At 32.8% G+C, this 21,798-nt stretch overlaps 1 protein-coding gene across 1 annotated transcript in view; it reads right to left on the bottom strand.

Annotated features, from left to right (window-relative positions):
• Positions 1–20,942, bottom strand: part of LOC129229220 (protein obstructor-E-like) — a 29,862-nt gene extending 8,920 nt beyond the window's left edge. The window contains exon 1 of the mRNA XM_054863483.1: positions 20,819–20,942. Coding sequence (XP_054719458.1) covers positions 20,819–20,867 — 49 coding nt within the window. The 5' untranslated portion in view covers positions 20,868–20,942. The remainder of the gene's footprint in view (positions 1–20,818) is intronic.
• Between the last annotated feature and the right edge of the window lie 856 nt (positions 20,943–21,798).

Raw genomic sequence — 21,798 nt, 5'->3', positions numbered from 1 at the left:
AAAAGGAAGGCTCTTGGCTTCCTTTTTTTGCTCTTTCTTGCATTTTGACCCTAGTATATGGCTGAGGTCTTATAGAGAGTGCGTTATTGGAATGCTGGAGACCTTTCCCAGATTAAAAGAACACAAATTATGACTGTAATACATTCTCAACAAAAGGGAATTTCATTTTAAGTTCAAGCTTTAGTTTAATTCTTAAGCCTTTGTATTAGTTTTGCTATGCATAATAAACACACATTTGCATAAAACCAAAAGCGGTTATTGTTATAATCCTTTTTTGAAGTGTTTTCTAGAATTTAGACAAATTTCATTGATAAAAAAACTAGATATGTGCACCAAAAATTAAAACAGGGTTCCACATTTGCACCACTTCCTCTACAAAAGAAGAATTTATGAAGTGGGCGAATGATCTTTTACTAGATTACCGCCGAAAGCACCAAGCAAAGAAGTCTTCCAATATTCTCTTTTATTGTTCTAATACTAAAAAGGTAAGTTAAAATGTGTATGTATTAACTATATCTTTTTATTAACATTGTTCTAATAATAAGAATTCACTTATAGTTTTATTTGCAGTAGAAGTTATTGTTAAATCTTACAGTTTTTCATAACATTGAGAAAATGAATATACTTATTTCATAAATAAAATATACATAGCGAACCTACCTACCATTAAAAATGTTAAATGTATTTAAATCCAAACATATATTTTATTTATTTTTACGGATAAAAAGGTTATTAAATTAATCTCTTAGAATTTTGGGTCTTTAGGAATAGGGTAGGTGAGGGTAAAGCCCGGCGATTTTCAGTTTTTATACCACCACGGTCAATAAAGGGCATATTTTCCCATTTTTTCAAATTAGAGTCATTGCGTGGGTTGTTACCTATAATCCTTCCAAATTTTAGCTACGTCTGATTAGTAATAATTGAGAAAATTACAATTTAGCGGGAAAAGAAAATTGCGGAGTTTTGCCCCACAAAATGGGGTAAAACCCCCTCATTGAGGATCTTTACCCCACTTAAGATGAATGTGAATAAAAAGGGCGACTGCTTGATAAAAACACTTGAAAACACTTTTTTTAACTTTGTCACAAAAATATTTTCTTCTCCACCAAAGGAGGATTAATTACCAGGGGAAAAATGACAGCTGCATTATAAAAAATGATTTAAATGCCTGAAGCTATAATTTAATTGAATATCTAGTACCCAGTGCTTTAAGTTAACAGTACACTAGGTTGAGTTTTCTAAAAATGTTATTGCGTTGTGGATGGAATCGTGTCCTGCTGAGGTTACGACAATTTATTTATAACGTCTTCATTTCCAATGACTCTTCCTGTGTCTCAGTACATTTGCAGGCTCCTAGGTGTTTTATGTAAAAAAAAACCCTCTACATAACTTCAATATGACAAGAAGGAGGAGGTTATCTTGGCCACATTGTGCAGGGATAAGCTTCGAGTTATTTTCTACAGTTTCACTCGAAATTATAGGAAAATTTGTTTCTTCTTCGAAGTCCCAAGCTTTTGTTCCATTTTTCAGAGATGTCTTCAATCGATATTTTTGAACCTAACTTTAATGTCTACCATACAGAACGAAGCCTTCAATTAAGTTACGTGTTTCAATAAGCTCGACATTTATCATGGTTCTGAATTGATTTTCTTCTGAAGGTACTAGAACAAAAAATTAAACGTACGTAAACGTTCAAAAAAAAAAAAAAAAAAAAGAGAAGAAATTATTACATTTATGAAAGCACATTTGAAATGAATGTAAGATTTTACCTAACAAATCTTATCCAAATTAAAACTTCATGAATAAATGTCCATAACAATTATTTTTTTAAGATGAATAAGCTGTACAAAACACATGCTAAACAAAGATACTAATATTTCAAAAAAGAGACAATTTTAAGCCGAGTGGAGAGAATCCTTGACCTGTTGGAGATGCGGTGTTTTACCCCAAAATAACAGCGGGGATTTTCCTCATTTTGTCACTTTCTGAAAAACGCCCCATGTTGCGTTTAAGCAGCCATTAGAATAACTGTTTTCACGCGAAGGTGAAGCTTTAATGTACCAGTATTAACATGTAATTCATTGATTCTTCTTTTAAAATTCTACATTTTACAATGTTCAAATAATATATTAGAAAAGTTAGATCAAAGTAGTAAAAAACAGACTTATCCCCCTTTCTCGTCTCTGGAGTGCCTAGTCAGGACAACATTTCATTGATCAATAGGTTTCCATAAGATAAACCCGCCACCTATAGGTAAATTTCTTAATTCAAGGTGATCAAGTTTAAAATGTCGGTGCGGGTTTTTACCCCACGCGGGGCTTTACCCCCACCTACCCTAATATTTTAAATTCCGTTTTAAAAAGTGCTAAAAAAAATATCGTGATTAAGTGAAGGTACCCACAGACTATTTTTCACTGCTCGCAGTACTTTAAAAAGTAGGTATTTTGACCTGACAGTCGAAGCATGGGTTTATTAAATTGACATTGTGATAGTTTTAAGTGGTTGATTCTCCAAACTACTAACAATATTATGTCCCAGGAGCCTAATACAAGGATTGTTTGACGTAGAATTTTTTCTTTTTTTTAACAGTTAGAAATAACTTTTCTGGTGCTATACCATTATTATTAAAATACAATAACTCATTTATTTTTCCCAACAAAATTTTTGAACAACCATAAAGTTGCTCTTTTGGCGTGTCCCCATTCGTTTCTGAAATATACTTAAATTATTTTAAAATTTTATATCAGCATTTCAAACTTAATTTGTAGTACAAAATTATGCATAGTTATAGGTGTAAAATAGCATTCTTTAAATAAATTTAATTATTTAAATAATCAAGATACATCGTTTTAAAGTTTGTCCCCGGGTTTTCATGTTACTCTCCTGTCCTAAGAATGAGTTCAATTATTATAGATTAAAAAAAAGAAATTTTTAATCTACGGTTCTACAAAACTGTTTATTGTCACTATTTTGTTGTATTACTAGTATATTTTGCTAATGTGATCTGTCTTCTGATTTCATTAAAATTTTGAAGTTCAAAAATGGGGTATGCAACATTTTTGCTGTCACTCTGAATTAAGTATTGTGCCTACAACTACAACTGAAGATGCTTATCCAGTTGTTGGCATGGAAGAAAGTCTTGGTTATCTGTGGTCCGAGGATACTCTACTTGAATATTTTTTTCGCATACCTTTCATTATTATAGTCTTTGTTGTTATTATTGTAGTCTTTCATTATTAGATGATACTTATACCTCTATTTTATAAATATTTAAAAAGAATAAGATTTATCGTAGGTAATAAAAATACAAGTGATATAGTGGGGTAGAGGTAGTCTTCAACCTCACCATGTATCACCAAGGGGGAGGGGGGTTAAAAAATGCCAAAAAAAAAAAAAAATCACATGATTAATGAACGGCCCCTTATGATTTTTTAAAAATTATTTAAGGATAGGTGAAACCGCAAGTACATGAATGATGTTGGTTTTTGAAAAAAAAAAAGTTAATTTATTCCTAGAAGAAAGTGATGAGTTATTTTTTTATGGCATGCATTTGTAAACATTTATGACCGAAATTTTTAGAACGTTGACTTTTCCTGTGATTCACCGAAAATACTTTTCTCCGCACACATCCCACCACTTAGCTGTAAGCCTTAGGTTCTACCGTCCGGGGGGTCCGCGTAGCAGGCCCCCCGCACGGCTGGGTGCGACGATCGATAGTTGTCTGGGCTACGGACGGTCTTGGTGCTTATTGCGCCGGGGAAGGTCCCCGTGCTGGGCGTTAGCCCAGCTGGGAGTTTAACCCTTAATGTGTGAACCTTGCTCGCCACATGAGATACGGGATATCTCCCCGTACCTCTTTGGTGTGCCATGGCTCCCTTCACCGAAAATACTCGGTCTTTCGCCGATGTCTTAGCTATGTGAATGTTGATATTCACCGGCTATGTCGACATTTACCAGATTTCCGATTTTCACGGTAACATATACATTAAATCCGAAAAACTGCCAAAATCGATTCTCATAAACTTCTTCAAGCATGAATAAAACAACCATTTTTATCTCTCAATTTGTCCCCTGTTGAAACATTTTTCAGAAGCAAAGTTCTTTTTTTCCTTCCGAATCTTTAAGTAAAAAAAGTATCACGACAAAACTCTCAGATCCTAAAACGAATTGTTGGTTGGACACATCATTAGATCGTCGTAAAAACCCCCATCCTTATCCACCTTGTGACCTTCAAATACCACTGCAGTTACTTACTGTATCAAATCAGAAACATCTGAATAAATAATAGCATAAGCATCTCGGAGTTCAAAAGTCATGCATCTAATTGGCATTTATGAAGACAGAAACGGAACAATAATGCCAAGGCCAAGCATCTTCGCACGCTATCTTCATTTTAAGACGGAAAGTAAACTAGACTGGTTTGCTGTTCGGCTAGTTAGAGTTAGAAGATTTCTGAATCGGGGCATCTCTTTTGACCTTGGCACATGCCGGGAATATGATGTTCTCGTTCAATATCATCTTTGTTATTGCACAACCGCTAACAATATCGTGTCTAGGTTTAGACCAACCAAGGTAACGGGATCGTCGAGTCATAAGTGACTCTTCTCAATGACAGTTACAAGTCTGTTATGTTGGAGTCATGAGCTTTCAAGATAAACGATGAAGATACTGCCTCCAGGCGTTAAAATATATAATGTTGGATGAGGAAAAATTTTTGAATATGCTGTCGGAAAATTCTACAAAATTTAATAAATGCTGAAAGTTAAGAGGCGAAGCAGACATGGCTGAGTTAAAAATTTTAATCTGTTAGCAAAGATTTGTCAGTGAGTTTAAAGAAATAAAAAAAGTATGAAACATAATAGAAACGGAAAGTATCACGGTCATCTTTTGGTAGGGATGTTGCATCCTATTTCCTTAAAGGACAGCTCTGTTTGAATGCAAATTTGAACAGAGAAAGAAAAAAAAGGAAATTCTCATTTTTTAAGAAGTTCTCAAATCTTAGATGAGAAAAAGCCTCCTGTTTGACGAATGTCATGATATAAAAGTTTCCAATACATTTTACAACCGCCCCTTTCGCAAATTTTACAATTACAAGTCGGAAAAATCAAGTAACTCTAAAGAAATTCCTCAATGCGACTAAGATTAATCTGCATGCTAGTGCGTTTTAAAAGTTAGATAAAAAATTAGGTTGACTATTTTAAAACCTCTGCTGAAGATAATATCTTCAGATTCAATACAATGGTTTAGCATCTATGTAATCATCTATTCGGTGCATACAGTTGTTACCAAAATTACCTCAAGGAGAGAGATGTTAATCCAGTTGTATTGTTGATTTTGCTTTTTAATTCTTCAGTAATAGTTATAGAACACAATGAGTTCTCGTTTCTGAGCAAACTTCTTGTTTCGTGTTCGATGGGCAAATTTAGAATTGCATCTATGTTTCGTCGAGTAGGAAAAAACAAAGGGTTGTTAAAGATGATCATTCAGGATGCTTTGAGTTCATGAGTGGTGTGCCAAATGATTCAGAACGAAGCAATTTTTTAATGAAATTTATTGCTGATTAATTTGCAAGATTATGGGAATCAATAGCGTTGTAAGTTTGATGGATGGGTATATCTAATCTACGAAGTCGAACAAGTAGTAGGCTGCATGAGGAAAGTTAAATCAATTTCTAACTACAGTATAAAACAGAGCATGGCGTCTAGCACACTTGAATCTTATCACAAAAATTCAACTGTTCTAATTTTGAACATTCAGCAAATTCTAGCAACGTGAACAAACAGTTGCATACTCTCCCAATTGCCCAGTTCTCCATCGCAACAATTCAATAAAGCAGGTCTAGGTCTAACCCATTACGAGAAAGGTTAGAGAACATCTTCGATGGATATATTCCGTTGATCTCAGGTGATAAGAAAAAGAAATTCTTGAATAAGCAGACTTACTCTTTATGACAATAATAATAATAAAAAATGTTTTGTGCCAAAATTGCATGGATTTGTTTCTAAGTCATTAGAAAACATTAAAAATATATATCGCACCCGGCAAAGAAAGTGACACAACTCAAAATTCGGGAAAAACATACTAGCTATTGTTTCAAAATACAAATTTAATGCTCTTTTTGCCACAAAACTTGCACAAATTTAGTTTGTATAACTAGCGCGTGGTGGCGTAAAACGATATAATCAACAGTGACATACCATTAAAATTTTATAATTTAGAAGAGAATATTGATGCGAACTTTAAGTATGCATCACTAATTTAGACTACAGAAACTAACCAGGAAGCATCGCAATATAATTTCTTTGCTCGTATTGTAATAGTGGAGACAAAATCGCTTAAAAGTACAATTGAGTAGAACCTTGATTTTCACCAATGCTGTTTTTTTTTTCCTGAGTTGTGTCGCTTTCTTTGCCGTGGTTTCTTAATATATAAATATATCGATATATATATACACAGTAGAGGTAAAAAAACTGCATCACCCGCGCCGCAAAGGAGAGGAATATCATCCCGACTGCATTCAACACACAGTCAAGCATCCCGTATCCCAGATGATTTGGGGATGTATTTCTGATCCAGGAGTTGGTGGGCTTCACTCTGTGCAAGGAACAGTAAACGCTCAGGTGTATATTGGCATTTTGGAGGAGAAATTGCTTTCTATTATCCGGAATCACTTTACTTCAGTTCCAAACGTCATTTTCTAGGATGATTCTGGTCCGTGCCATAGGGCAAAACTGGTAAGTAACAATTTAAAAACCTTTATCCTGCTATTAGACTTTTTTTTGACATGGGGTTAATTTTTTTTTCTCTCTAAACTCACACGCAGGTTCAGAAATGGAAAAATGAGCATGGGGTCAGCAGTTTGAGTTGGCCTGGAAACAGCCCCGATCTACGTAAACCATCGGATTTCTGCTGTTAAATGTTTATTTTATAAGTTTTGCAGAATTTCACATACATTCATCGTTAATCGGTCGACCACGACTTCTCACATTATCCCACTGTTGTGAAAATGCGAGGGTGATGCAATTTTTTTTACCAGCACTGTATATATATATATATATATATATATTTATTTATATATATTAAGAAACCACGTCATTTTTAAAAACAAGGAACTGGTCGACTGTCTTCTGTTTCAAACGCGTGATGCGTTTGATTGAAGCACGGTCACACAAACGCTTTAATATTAACACAAAAATGAAAAGCTAATGTTTAGCTTACTTTAGTAGTCATGTTCTTGCCATCAACAAAATAATTTTCGCATTTGAACTAAGAATTGAAATTTAGAAGAAAAAAAAAGGTCATAAATTTAATCCAAGGTTACCCGAATGGGTGGACAAATGAGGTTCCATAGTGAATGAAAATGAAGTCTCTTATTTTTAGAAGTTTGAAATACCATTAAAGTTGAATTAATTTGAGAGAACGAATGGATACATCAATACCCAACTGCCATTTCCATAATGGCCATTCATATAAGTTGCAGTCAAAATGTATCTATTTATTCACTTCAGCCTTGTGTTTTGAAAAACAATGAACCCTACAACAAACTACTTTCATAAACTCTCGTAGAAAATATTAATTAAAATAGTTAACATACAAAGAATTACCTCCTACAATTCCTACTTGCTATTAAAATACACAATATGAACAGCATTAAAATATCAAATATTCACTTCCCACACATTTTGGAATACCTTCTAAAAAACGCAATAAGTTATTTAATGCAAATCTCTGAAAATGGCAATGGAGAAATTTGAAAACGACTTCCATAAAATGAATATGCTAATACCATCTTTTGATGGTCAACTTTACTTGCAACTATAACAAAAATAAAAATGAATATGTCATTCCATCCAAATTTTAAAGGCATCTCCGCAATGGTCGAGTGAGCGTAAAGTTCTTTTTGTTTTTTAAAATCCGGAACAGAAATCCTTTCACATACGTGAGGCTGTAAAAGCGTTGTACCGTCACTGGGCGACAAAACTTGACCTTGAACACTCTTTATCTCAAACCTGATTTAATGATGTGACTTGGAATTTTATGAGGACAATATCAGTTAGATTTTATGTCCAAAAGCGTGAAAAAATAGCTAATGAATTGTTCTAACTTTGAAGAATGAACAATGCCACGATGAATTTAAGTTTGAAAGTTTCTTCAACAGTTTAGCCAATAATAGAAGACCTCGTTGACGATTCCCCCCCCCCCCTTTTTTTTAATGGTAATTCGGAATAATTTGAGGCTTTATTCTTTTGGTACAAAACATGTTTCCGTCTTTCATGTGCCTCTGAATCTTTTTCAATGAACATGTTGAAAATTATGGGAATGGCTAAAGGAGACCGTTCACTTGAATAACAAAATGATCATTTTGTCATCCAAATTAAAAATCTCTATCTTTTTTACAAACAAAAAACTTACACGTACACATTGGGTACATTGAGTAAAATTATTTTTCCTTTTCTTTCTCTCGCCAAAATGAAAGAAGCAAATTAAAGCAAGGTAAGATACCTTGAACCTATTTTTACATTTTACCCTTTATGTTTACTGGCAACAAAATAACGAAATAATTTTCCCTCAACACGTTAGCCTTTTTTATACTGCACTTCTTTTTTTGGGGGAGAAATTTAATTGAATTATATTTCCACACAGATTTATTGAAGATCGAAAAGATCTTAAAAGTACCACACACACACACAAGGTGCGAACTACATGCATAGTGCTTCCATATGACTAAAATGAAAGATAAAAATATTGTATAGGACTAAGTTACACCAATTTCCCCCACCCCCCGTCATTTTACTGTCGTAATTCCAAAACACATTTCATTGCTAATTTCTGCTTCACTTTCTTAGGTTTTCTTCAAGGCACTACCGTTATTATCAACCGGTATCGATCCATTGTTGGATTTGAATTAGATTTTCTCTGGCATAATGATGAATATATAATACATTCGCTTTGCGATTGCTTTGTTGAAATTCTTTCTTATTCGCGTAATTCAAACACGTTTGCGGAAAGTAGTCACGACAGCATCCTTTGTACTGAGCGACAACTCTTATTCTACCAAAAAAAGGGGGTTATTATGATATAACGTGAAACATAATAATGCAAGAAGCCTTAGGATATTTTTTCTATAAGGAAAAAGAAGAGGGAGGAAGTGAAAAATAAAAGTAAAGAAAAGTACCAATATATTTTTTTTTCTCTCCCATTGTTTTTAATCATTTCATTTTTCATTTACTGCTTGTAGGCAGATATATTGCTACAGCTTTTCTCTATCTCTTTCTCTCAATGCATGAAAATGCCACTAGACATATTTTAGAGGATTTGAAACATAAAAAAATAAACGTAACGATCAATTCGATACAGTCTGAATTTCTACTTAGTCTGCCCTACCTTCAAGTTTCCTAATAAATTATACATAAAAATGTAGCTAAAACATTACAAACTTGATGGTATAAAGTTGTCCAAGCAAAAGTGTTCCCATCCATAAGGTGTCGCGATTTAAAATTTCAATAATTGAGTAATTCTGCAGATTTTCTAGAATTAAAGAAGAATCGAATTAAAAAAGAAATTTTGCAGAAATCTACAAACTTTCTACAGATTTCTTATTGAACATAATATTCTTTCTGCGAAATTGTCGCGTTTTCATCAGATAAAGCGCCATTTGCAAATGATTCAGATCTATGCGAAACTAGGGAGGCTTGACCCATAGGGAGGCTTGACCCATAGGGAGACTTGACCCATGAGGATTTTTTCCATGAAAAAGAGATTTAGGAAAATTTTGGTCACATTATTGATTGAGAGTGAAGATTTGTTCATTCACTTCAAGTATAATTTATCAAAGCAAAAAAACAACATCAAACCTGCGTTTTTGATTTCAACATCTATGCGTCTTCTTACATTCATAAGGGGTCATGTCTCCCTAGGTGTTGGGTCAAGCCTCCCTAGCTGTAGGGACACTTGATCCATTTGCAGACGTGATGATTTTTTTTTTTTTTTTTTGTACCATTTCTTCTTAGAATTATGCTATTGTTTTTAGCCATAACAATGCGAAAAATAGCAACCTATTTATTTATATTTTTTATTTTGTTTTAACTATTCTACAAAAAAAAGGGAGGGGGGAATAAAAAACCAAAACTTCTATCAAGTTTCCCCTACATTTATCTTTTAAACGTCTGCAGAAAATTTTCAAATATCGGCAAAATTTGAAGATACCTGCAGAAAATCTGCAGAATTACTCATGCTTAGAATCGCGACAACCCTTTGATTGGAAACTTTTGTTTCGACAACCCTAGTGTTTTTGATATTTTTATTTATATTTTTATACATTGAGGAAACTCGACTAAATTATTATGAGGGAATTAGACGAGGGTAGGTGAACCTAAGTCATATCTTAGAAAGGAGGGCGATGGGAGAGAAAGAAAAAAAGTGTACCATTTTTATTTTTCAACCATTAGAATGTTTGACATTTCGAATTCATATAAAAGTAACCAACATTCAAATGCAATGTATTTTGAAATTTCTATTTTTGGGGAAAATAAAGGGCGGGGAGGGGGGCATTTTCCCGGATTTTTATTCAATAATCAAAGCGTGAGGGGCGTCTAAAAATATCTCTAATTGCAGAATATATTTTTTTGTAGCCTATTGAATCATTAATTGCAACACTATACTACAGAGTGAGATTAACAAAGGGAAAATAACGTCGAAATAAATAGTCGCTACCTCTAAATTGTTACACACGTACGTCTGGTCAAATTCGAAGGCAGTACGTAAAAAAAAATCTTTTTTTTTTTTTTCCGCGGGGATGGGGGGTAGGGAGAGAAGCAAAATTTGGCAAAAGCTTCTAATTTTTGGTTTTAACACAGAATTTTTTCTTCAAAACGGATGACGGCATAATTTTAACGAACAATAGAAGCATGAAAATAAGTGAAATTCGCTTTAAAATTTAATACAATAAAGTAAATTAGTTAAATGAGAAAAGTGTGCTTATCGATGGTGTCTCTTATCAATTTGATTCATTGTGTTCAAATGTTCAAAACATTTCAAATGCTTGCCATTAATTCACATACGCACACCTTGAAATTAATATTGCTCATTAAAAGTAAAATCATTAAATTAAATTGTACAGCGTTAAAAATTGTTCACAAACAAAGCGAAATATCATTACATTATATATAGTTACCAAATTCTCTTTCTCTCTCTAACACAACGTCTTTATTTATTTATTTATTTTGTCTTTCACTTGATATATGTATTCATCAATTGTTTTCTCTTTTTTCGTTCTTGATTATTTTAGTGGTTCTTTTCATTCGAGCAAACTACTTATTCCAGCATTTCTATATGAGTTTTCAGCTACTTTTAATACTAGGCTAACGGCACCCGTCACAGACATACTTAAGACATATCAGGTTAACTCAATTTTCTGAGCCTTTTTATGTATTTAAACTTTTAAAACTATTCTTCTCACATGCAACAACATCTCATCTAACGTTTGGCTGTTTCTGGGTCCTCTGAACTAGTTAATTCTATTTTTATTTGCTCAATTTCGAAAAAAGCTCTGACCCACAGTAACAGACACTGAAAATGTGATGATACCCAGGAACAGACAGGTTAAAGGGATGAGTAACAGGCAGGATAATTGATAGACAAACTTCCCCTTTTCTCTTCAAAATTTGCAAAAGTTCTTTTTTTTTTTTTTTAGAACTAAAGTCTTATTAAACTGAAATGAACATGAAGCACCAGCTGACCTCGTGGTACCTGTTCCTGACCTTCCACCACTGCCTTGTAAATACCAACTGGCTCATGAAATTCACTCTAATAACCTTTAGATGGCTTCACCGTATTCATGGGCCACAGCAACACCAGTTATACCCGCCTAAAAGGCTTATTATTTAAATCCAAACTTATGACTGTATGTTACTGGACCCTTGTCTGTTAATGGTGACCTTACCCTAATTGTTGCGTTGTTCAAACATGTAGGTCTTTAAACCTTAAATAAATAAGTTTATTTATTAAGGTTATTTCTGTTTGGAGGATACAAACATACTGTTTTAGAACATTCAAAGTAAAGTCAATAAGTTCAAAGATCAGCCGAGTCGTCACGAACTTTCACTTCCTCAGGCTAATTTCCGAGGTTATTGCCACAAAGGAAGTGTTTATGAAAAGAAATGAATAAAATCAGTGCCAATTTAGAAACAACATGTGTTTATCTTCCACTTTCATGCAAATAAATAATGACTAAACATTTTAAATAGGGCTTTGAAATAAATTTTTCAACAACAAAAAGTTTTTTTTTTTTTTTTTAATGAAGCAAAAATGTTTGAATGAACCTCGAGTAAAAGCGACAGATTAATTAAACCTAAAATGTAGTCCTAACTTTACTTTGATCAAGCTCAGTACATAATTAAACATTCGAAAATAATTTTTGAATCATCCAGATGGTTACCAGATGTAATGGAAGTTGTTGAGTCACTGTAGAGCTGGAATTTTGACCATGTTTAAAAAGTGGTCTTTCTTGAGCGAATTTTTCTCGAGAGCCTTTAAGAGATAATTTTAAAAATGTGCTGTACAGTTTTGGATGAAACAATCTACAATATATTTAAAGTTCAGCTGTAACTCATTCTTTTTAAAATTCATTTCTTTTTTAAGGTCGAAAGAGGAAGTTGGGAAAATATTGCCAATTACTTTGAAAAAGCAAACTCCTGTTATTAAGGAAGTGACTTTTCAGCAAATCTGATGATGTCAAAAATGTCTATGTTGTGTTTTACTTTGGCAATTAAATGTTCAATTTTTTTCGTTTTTATTTTATTTTATTTATTTATTTTTTAATTGTTCCAAAAGTAAATAGATTTAGTGAAAGTGAATGAATGTTAGTTTCCGAAAAACGATACTACGCCATAAATGGTATCATCCCTGTAATCATTATAACTTTGACGTAATTATTTATGGTACATTGTTGAAAATAAACGCCTGTAAAAAAAAACTTCCTACCTTCAAAAAAAAAAAGGAAAGAAAGAAAAAGTCAATAAACATAAGTTACTAAATTACGCAATGAAATTACACGCCTGTTATAACTTATCGAAAAAAGAATAGATACCCTTAGGAACCTTACGGAATCGTATTTTCGCTCAACAAGCCTAACAGTGAAATTAAAACAGCAACGCCCACCATTCCAACCATAAACTACTACCATGCCCACCATCCTAGCTCATGATCCAACCAATGATTTTAGCGATGATTGCTGACTAAAGCTTGAAGACGATGACAAACCAGGGAGTGTGAAAGTTGAAAGGCCTTTTGTTTCGACTTTTCAAGGCGTTGTCAAAGTCTTCTTTTTTTTCTTTTTCTTCTCATCAAAGAAAAATGTTGCTGTTCCCAGAAACCCACAATTTTCTCTTGACCTACTTTCTCCAGGTATGTTCACTCGTTTCCGCTATTTCAGAGGCACCGTCATGTTTGAAAAAACGCATTGCGGTTGTTTAAGGTTTGAAGATGAACTCAACAATTGCTCGTGGTGTTTTTGAAAGGTCGCACCCTTCAACTCAATTTGTTCAATTGTTTGTTTTCTTTCTTTATAAAATATAGCTATATATCAGTGTCTTGCTCCACAAAGTTTGAAATTTAAGAAAAAAGGATATTCCATGCGATATATTTATTGCGACAAAAGTGGATAAATAACTGTACAGGAAAATTTATCCATTATCACATTGGAGTGCATCAAAATGTCAAATGCAATGGAACTTGCTTGGCTTGATATTTGTAAATTAAGATTTTATCCATTGAAAATTAAGATATATATGCACCAAGGAATGATTGATACAATTTTACAAATTTGTTGAAGAGTGTAACAGGCCACTGCAGTTTAGTGCGGGACAATAACACTAATTTCTTCAACATCTTGTCATAGATCTTAATATTTCAACTAAACAGGAATAAGCACATTTTTTAAACTTTACATTTGATACAGATACTTTTGACACGATTATATTTTCATTAAATAATTGTGTTACTTAAAAGTTTAATTTATTAGCATGCGTCATGTGCGGGACATCTAAAGTCAACCTTTTGTAATTTGTTGTTTGAATTAGATAATATCACTGTTCTCATAATATAGTAATGACAAAACAAACTGAAGGTTTTGAAAGCAAAGGTTCCAATGTTACGAAAATATATCTCATGTGTTGAAAAATAATTTAAACAGTTGAAAAAAGAAAAAAAAATGCGTTGCGCAATTCCATGAAAAACCAGCTAATTTGTCCCGCACGTGGCAGATCACATATTTCATTAAAAAATAATAATTTGAAAAGGTATTCAACAAATTTTTTGCTTAAGAAATCACCAATAGGGCGATTCTCGAAAAATATGTCCCGTACGTAACACTATTTTTTTTTTTAAATTTTTCCAGCTAACCAAAGCCTTCAAAAATAATGCTTTTGGGGAATATTACATGCTTTAATATACTATCAAAGCATAACAGTTAATCTCATACATAATTAATAGTTACTTGAATAAAATAAAAAACTTAGCGTTATGCACGGGACCTTCTTTTTTTCTTTTGCAACAAAACTTCGTTTTTCACCCTTTTAAATTATTATTTTTGATTAAATATGAGTTGTCACGTGCACGACAAAATGAGCATTTTCCGTTGAATAGCCTTAAACAGTATTATACTAAACAAATGTAAAGCGTACTACATGCTCCAAGCAAGTTTGACAAAACTGAAAAATTACACTTACATTTTTAATTAATTGATTTTCTTCAGATGGGGTACATGAAAAAATCTGGTGAAAAAAATTTAATTTATCAAGTTATTTTTCACAAGTTTAAGAGTCATTAAATTAAATTTTTGCCAGAAAAAAGCCATGGACGGATACTAGGAAGTGGCAAGGGGGCTATCGCCCCTCCCTTGAAAGGCTCTACTGGTATTTTTGCGACATTGAAGTTTTAAAATTATTTTTAAGACAGTCTGCGAAGAATTTAAGGGAGCTCAAAGCCGGAAATGTTTCGGAATATTTTAAACTTGAGCCTTAAACTGCGATTTTATACCATGCTTGGTAACATTAGAGGAAAGAATGAGGTTCAAACTCTTTATTCTGCTAATTTTGAAAACTGTAGTTCCTGAAATGTGATTCTTGACGATATTTAATTATGATAGGCGGATAGGGTCCCTTACTGTCTAACTATTTCAAAATTGGAAGTTCCAAACACGCAATTTCGCCCCTCCCTTTAAGAAGTTCTGGATCTGACCTTGTAAAAAGGTGTATTTGATCATACTTGTCTTTTCTGTATGAATTTTATAACTATATTTCTCATTTCTATCTCTTGCTTTCCCATTTCCATTGCAAGTTTTGATACTAATGACTTCAGTTATATATAATTAGTTATTTAGTTAAATAACTAAGTAATCTGCCATTATAAACTTTATAATAGGTCGTAGTTGATTTATAATTTACTCAATATTTCAATATAGGTCGAATAAAAATTCGAGCTATTTTTATCCATTTTCGAAGACGTTTTTTCGTTAACATTTTCAGCTCTATCTATAGATCATTTGTGTGATTTTAAAATATAAATATAGCGTCTCCACCGTACTACATTTTCCTTTTTATTCAGTAAAGGAGAAATGGCTTTCAGTTTTATTTTTACTTTCTGTTTTGTTTATCAACACAAATAAAACTGAAAACATAACTGAAAAATAAACTTTATATGAAAAAGAAAAAAACTTTATTGCTTACGCACGCAAGCAAACAGCAAACTTGGTATTCAAGTCATAAACTTGCAAGCCTGCAGCAAAGCGAATCTGAAGGCACTTTTATTTATTTTTAGTTCCCTTTCGATCTACTTTCTCCACGTGCCTTCTATTACCGTAATATGATATCTTCCCTCAAAGCTCAAATGTTACAATAAGTTATCTCAAGCAGCATAGTGGTGACAACACTTGAACACGATCCTTCTAAAACAGGTAACTATTTGTTCCACGTTCCACATTCGTATTTGAGTTCCCGCCTAATTTTACCTCAGAAATACGCCTCAAAATATGGGATCAAAAATGCACTTAGTGTTCTAAAAGAGACAAGTTAGTTCAACGTTCCTTCGAGTCTTTTGGGTCAGAGACCGTCTAATTATTCTCAGCGATAAAAAAATACTTTTGGGGACAAATTTCCATTTCCTGTAGTAGAAAGGTGAATAGAGGTTAGCTGTGACCGTACCTACGGAAAATTTATTAGTCACTTTTACGTTTCATGCGTGCGAGGTAACCGTGCTTGAATAATGTAACAAATTGCTTTTTGCGTCTGGACTCCGCCTGCTTGCAGCGTGATCGAAGAAGTCACGTGACATTGTGCGGACTTAAAATGTACGCTGCAAGATCTAGGTAAATTTACTATACGTAAATTAAAGTTTTATTGCTTTAACTTTGTTTCACATTAACGTCATTGAAAGTTTATGAGCTTGTCGTTTCCTTCAAGCAAAAATACCTTAAAAAAGGAAAGAGAGAGAAAAAAAACAAAAAAAACAATCATGGATTACATCAGTTATACTAGCAGGTAATTTAAAAATTAAAAAAGTTATTATAAAATGGATCAAATCAAAATTACTATTGTATTTTAACACCAGATACAACTCATAGGTTATTTTTAAAACTAGTTACGTAATTTCAAAAGTTAAGTTATTTTCTTTAATTTAAAATAAATCTTTTCATTTTATTTAAAGCTGAATTCAAACAGGAAACAAAGCCAATTAAGTTCATAAACAATTCATAATTAAATAAATTAAATAATTTTAAACGTAAATAAATAACTTTAAACGTAAATAAAACTTTTTTAGTTAAAAGATCTTTTCAAATTCAGAAAAACATTCTTTCGTGTTTGATGTTCTGCGGAACTTTAAATTATCTAAATCCAATTCCCCCCCCCCCCCCCACGGACAATATATTTTTTAATTTTTGAAATCGGAATGTAAGGAAATTTTAGTAAAATGTCTCGTTTCTTGCGGTTTTTTCACAAAACTGGTTGGTTATGGTTGGAGGTTTATTATGTTTTAATGGCGCAACGATTCTTTATTTTACATTATTTATTTTTCATTTAAGTACAAAGACAGGAAATATCGCAAAACTGGAATCTACATTACACGGTTTGTGCTAAAGTGCGCAGTTTAATATAAATTTGTATAAGATATTTTGTATATTGTGAAAACCATAATAGTCTTAAGATCCGACTTAGGTTGCCCTACCCTTATCAAGTTTCCTCATGAGTTATGTATAAAAATGTAGATAAAACTATTACTAAAACGATGATATAGGGTTGTCCAAGCAAAAGTAGTCAAATCATAGGGATGTCGCAGTTCAAAATTGCAATAATTGAATTATTCTGCAGGTATCTTCAAATTTTGCAGGAATCCGCAAATTTTCTGCAGATTTTTTTAAATTAGTACAAGTTCTAAATTTCCCGCAAATGACGCTTACTCTGCTCAAAACTCGACATTTTCGCAGAAAAATGATTACCAGATGACTTAACAAAATTTTGAGAGAAATCTGCGGAAATTTTGCAGATTTATGAAACATTTCTTTTAGTTTGAAGATACTTAGGCAGAAAATCTGCAGAATTAATCAATTATTGAAATTTTAAATCGCGAAAACCCTATGAGTGGACTTCGCTTAGATAATATCGCTGTACCATCGCGTTTGTAATCCTTTTATCTACATTTTTATATACAAACTTTCTAGGGAACTCGATGAGGACCCAAGTGGGATCTTGAACTATTATATTAGATTCTGCGTTGAGCTTTTTGAAGTGAACTGACTGAAAATGTAATTTCATATTAGAATTTTCGTACTTAGAGCCAAATTCCACATTTTTTTTTTTTTTTCACTGTTTCTAATACCGTATTACCTCGCATCATCCAGCATGCCGGAAGAAAGCCAGATTGACCAGCATGCCGGGAATTCGAATTTTCCGGCATGCCGGATAATTCGTGGTTTATTTTGCAACAAAACAAAAGTAAATTTCCCCATTCCATCCAATCAGAAAGCAAACCACTGTAGGGAAAAAAATTAATAAATCCCGAAAGTAACCATCTTTTAAAAAAATACGCATTGCATAGAATATGTGCTTCTTATTTATGGCAGGTCATTATTAATGGATTTAATTATATGCCAATAAAGTAATCAATTCAGAAGCAATCATCGCTACTGCGATTTATTCATAATTTTTTTAAATCAGTTATTTTAGGATCCTTTTAGAGAAGTTTAATTTTTATTTATTAAATAGCTATGGGAAATTCAAAAGCAGTTTTAGGGGCGGTAAACTGCTTAAATGTTTGCTTACTTAGTTTTAATTTAATTTATATAAAATTATTCGTTATTAAACAACATTTTTCTTGTTAAAATAAAAAATGGCATTGTTAGTAAATAGTTTTACAAAAATTAAAACGTTTATCAATACTAATAAGGTATGTATAGAACTTATATTAATTTTTAAGCTGAACATATATTTTTTATAGTATTAATTTTTTTTTTCCCTAACCTCGATTTTTCCGGCATGCCGGAAAGGACCAGGCAAGTGTTATTGAAAATCCGATAACCCCCGAATTTCGTGGCATGCCGAATATTGCGGGGTAATACGGTAAAATTTAATGTCAGTACTTGCTCTTTCTAATGTCACTGCTTGAAAAATTATCAGATACTTCGTGCTAAAATAAGATTAAAACAAATAGATAAAGTACAAACTGTTGAGAAAAAGAAATTTTTTGTTCCTATGTTTTATTCTGGACGTAACTTCTTTTTATTCTACTCGTAGAAAATTGTTTCTACGTTTTACTCCAAGAAATAAATACCGTAGCGTTAAAAAGTAAAAATACAAACAGCGACAAAAAAAAAAAAAAAAAAAACACAAATTTACAAAAAAAAATAATTTTTCTTTTCTTTTTTGAATGATTTTTCAAAACTTTATTTAACGGCATTGATGCTTACTCTGATTTAAGTTTTAGGTGTATGCGTTACTGTAAAGTTTGTTTCTTCATTATATCAGTACGCCAGCAGAGAAAACATTCGTCCGCTGAGCTGCAAACGTCAGTTAACGATTTTCGAAACGTTTCAACAGTGCTGTTTATTGTACAACATGGCATGGTGACAAAAGAAGGATTAAATTGAGTTAAAACTACAATCTCATGATACTAAACTGTGATTAAAAAAAAATTTTCAAATACAAGTAAAAGTTTCTTAAACTAGGACTGTATAGGACCCGAAATCCGGAAACTGAAGTTATTATTTTTACTTTTTTAAAGTTCAAAAAAAAAAAAAAAAAAAAAAACTTTTAGGTGAGGGAAAATGTTTTAAAAGAGAAAGTCTTTCTTTCTCTTGGTAATAATAAACGTTCTTTGCTGCACGGAAAAGTTTAGAGCAGTTAAAAAAAAAAAAAAATCGAAACCTTATTAACCGCATTTTTTTTTTTTTTTTTTTGAAAATAAAAGTTTTTAAAAGAAGGAAAATGAGATTAAGATGTTTCAAAAATGATGAAACGTATAGAAATTTCATACTCGAGAATGAAATGGTTTGGTTTTTGCAAACGCGATCGTACTGTTAAGCATGTTTCCCGAAATTTTAATCACTGAAAAATCCCAGAAGTGGGGGGGGGGGGGGGAGGGAGATTTTGTCTTGATGAAAATTCGGGAGATTCATCAAGACAAAATCTCCTTTGTCTTGAGAGAAGTTCGGGACTAGTTCGGGAGAAGGCATAAAAAATCGGGGGTGTACCGAACGAATCGAAACAATTTCCAACTATTGAATGAGTTTTTCTTTCGTAATTGCTACTTTTTCCCACTTTTTTCTTCAATTTGTTGGGCTGTTGAACCCCTTAAAGACTTGCCCCCCCCCCCCCCCCCCGGGTACACAGATCCGGGTCTGTAGAAAACAGGCAAAGCATTAAGCGGCATATTCCCCTTTACCTCTGCATCACAACTGTACAGCATAAAACTGATTCTTACAATAATTGAATGCCGCCGCAGTGGTGATCAACATCAATATCAGATATTTAAAGATATCGTGGGCGGCAAAAGATTAATATTAGATTCTGACAATATAAATAAATAAACATTTCGAGGACAAAAAGTTGGATAATTCATTAATATATTAAGAAATATTTGTACAGCATTGTAAGGCAGAGGGGTGTTCACTGAGGGAAAAAAAAAACTCATCTAAGATCAATTAGTAAAGACATTGCATCACATCTACGGAAAAAAAAAGTAGAGCAAAGATGTGTAAAGCAAGGGCAAACTTAGTGGTCGCCAACAACATCAAGGCGATTAAATGAAAATAACGGCGATTAAAAAACAATTTGTCAATCGCAACGCGATCGTCAAATCAAAAAATTAATTTACCGCTTTAAAATTTACAAAGGAAATTAAATAATTAGTAAAATCTTTTCCACTTAAACCAAGATGCAGCTTTTTTGAACTAATTTATTAAAACATGTAACTTACACTAATTAATGTATTTAGCAACAATAACTGAAATACATTTTTAAAAGTTCAGCACTTTGAATTTTAAAAGAAGTAGCAAAAATATTTAAACAAAGTGGCTTCTAATGCAGTTGTTAGTACCGGCTTCAGGCGACTAAAGGATTTCTCCCGTTTTGAACTTTAGTAAAAAGTATTTTTACCGAAGGGAGGATAAATACAAGAGGAAAATATTAAAGAAAATATTTTCACTATAAAGGATTGAGAACTTTTTTAAGGAAATTTTCATATAATAATACTTTTAAAAAACTTGTGTTATTGTAATAATCTTTTAAAAATAAGAACATTATTGCTAAAAGCAAGAATCACAGCTTACCGCAAGTAACCAGGCCACAAGCGAAGATGAGTGCCAAAATCGCCTTCATACTGAAAAGGTGAGAGTTTCTTGGGGCAAGTGACTTTCTCTTTCTCCCGGTCCTCCTCTCCGACTGAAGAATCGTCTGCGGATGTCCTCCTTTTTGTGTCTTGAAGAATGTTCGAGCACCTTGTCTGTCCAGTCGTCGTGGAAGGTCGTTGGGTTAGGGACACACTCTTTGGATTGGGTGAAAGTGGCATGGATGAGCGCAGATGGGACTTTCAAAAAGAAACGATGATGTTAAGTACTTGGGATGAAGAAAGGAGACAATCGGCGTTGAAGTTAAGTTTATAAGTAAATAGATGTTGTGGGTAAATGAAGTTTAATTGCGTACTGTTCGGGACGTGAATATTTCGTGTACCATTGGTTATAAAAAAAAGTCGGTTTTGTTTTAGATTGGCCTTTTTTTTTTGTAAGCATTTGTCGCTTCAATTAGCTTTCATTGCCCAAGAGCAACGCTTGACCTTGAAATTTAATAATTGTGGTTATTTTATTAGTAAAATTCAAAGATACTACACTTTTATCTTAGCCAAAAGGCCTAGAAGCGATAGTAAAATTCAAAACTATAATTTTTCATTAGATAAAAATTTAAATTTTACGCATACAGGAAATACTTAAACTATGTACACTGTAATGGGCAACTAAACGGCAGTATCTATAGAAATCAGTTTTCGAGATATTAAAAGAAATGTGTTTCGGATTCAATGCTAACAATAGGGAAATGTTGGAATTAGACGTATTTTTCGCATCTTTTTTCAGCGGAAAGCAAATAAGCAAGTTTGTAGAATAAAGCTAACGTAAAATAGATGACAAAAATGGGAGAAAAAGAAAAATATGCAGTTTTTGCCCTTTACCTGCCCACGGCAGTACAGTAGAAATCAAGTTATTCGTTACATAAAACAACCGAAACTTTTTGCAGAGCATGCCCACGGCTCTATTTC

The sequence above is a fragment of the Uloborus diversus genome, chromosome 9 (genome assembly GCF_026930045.1).
Source record: "Uloborus diversus isolate 005 chromosome 9, Udiv.v.3.1, whole genome shotgun sequence".
Taxonomy (NCBI): Eukaryota; Metazoa; Arthropoda; class Arachnida; order Araneae; family Uloboridae; genus Uloborus; species Uloborus diversus.
This window is presented reverse-complemented; position numbering and strand designations above follow the sequence as displayed.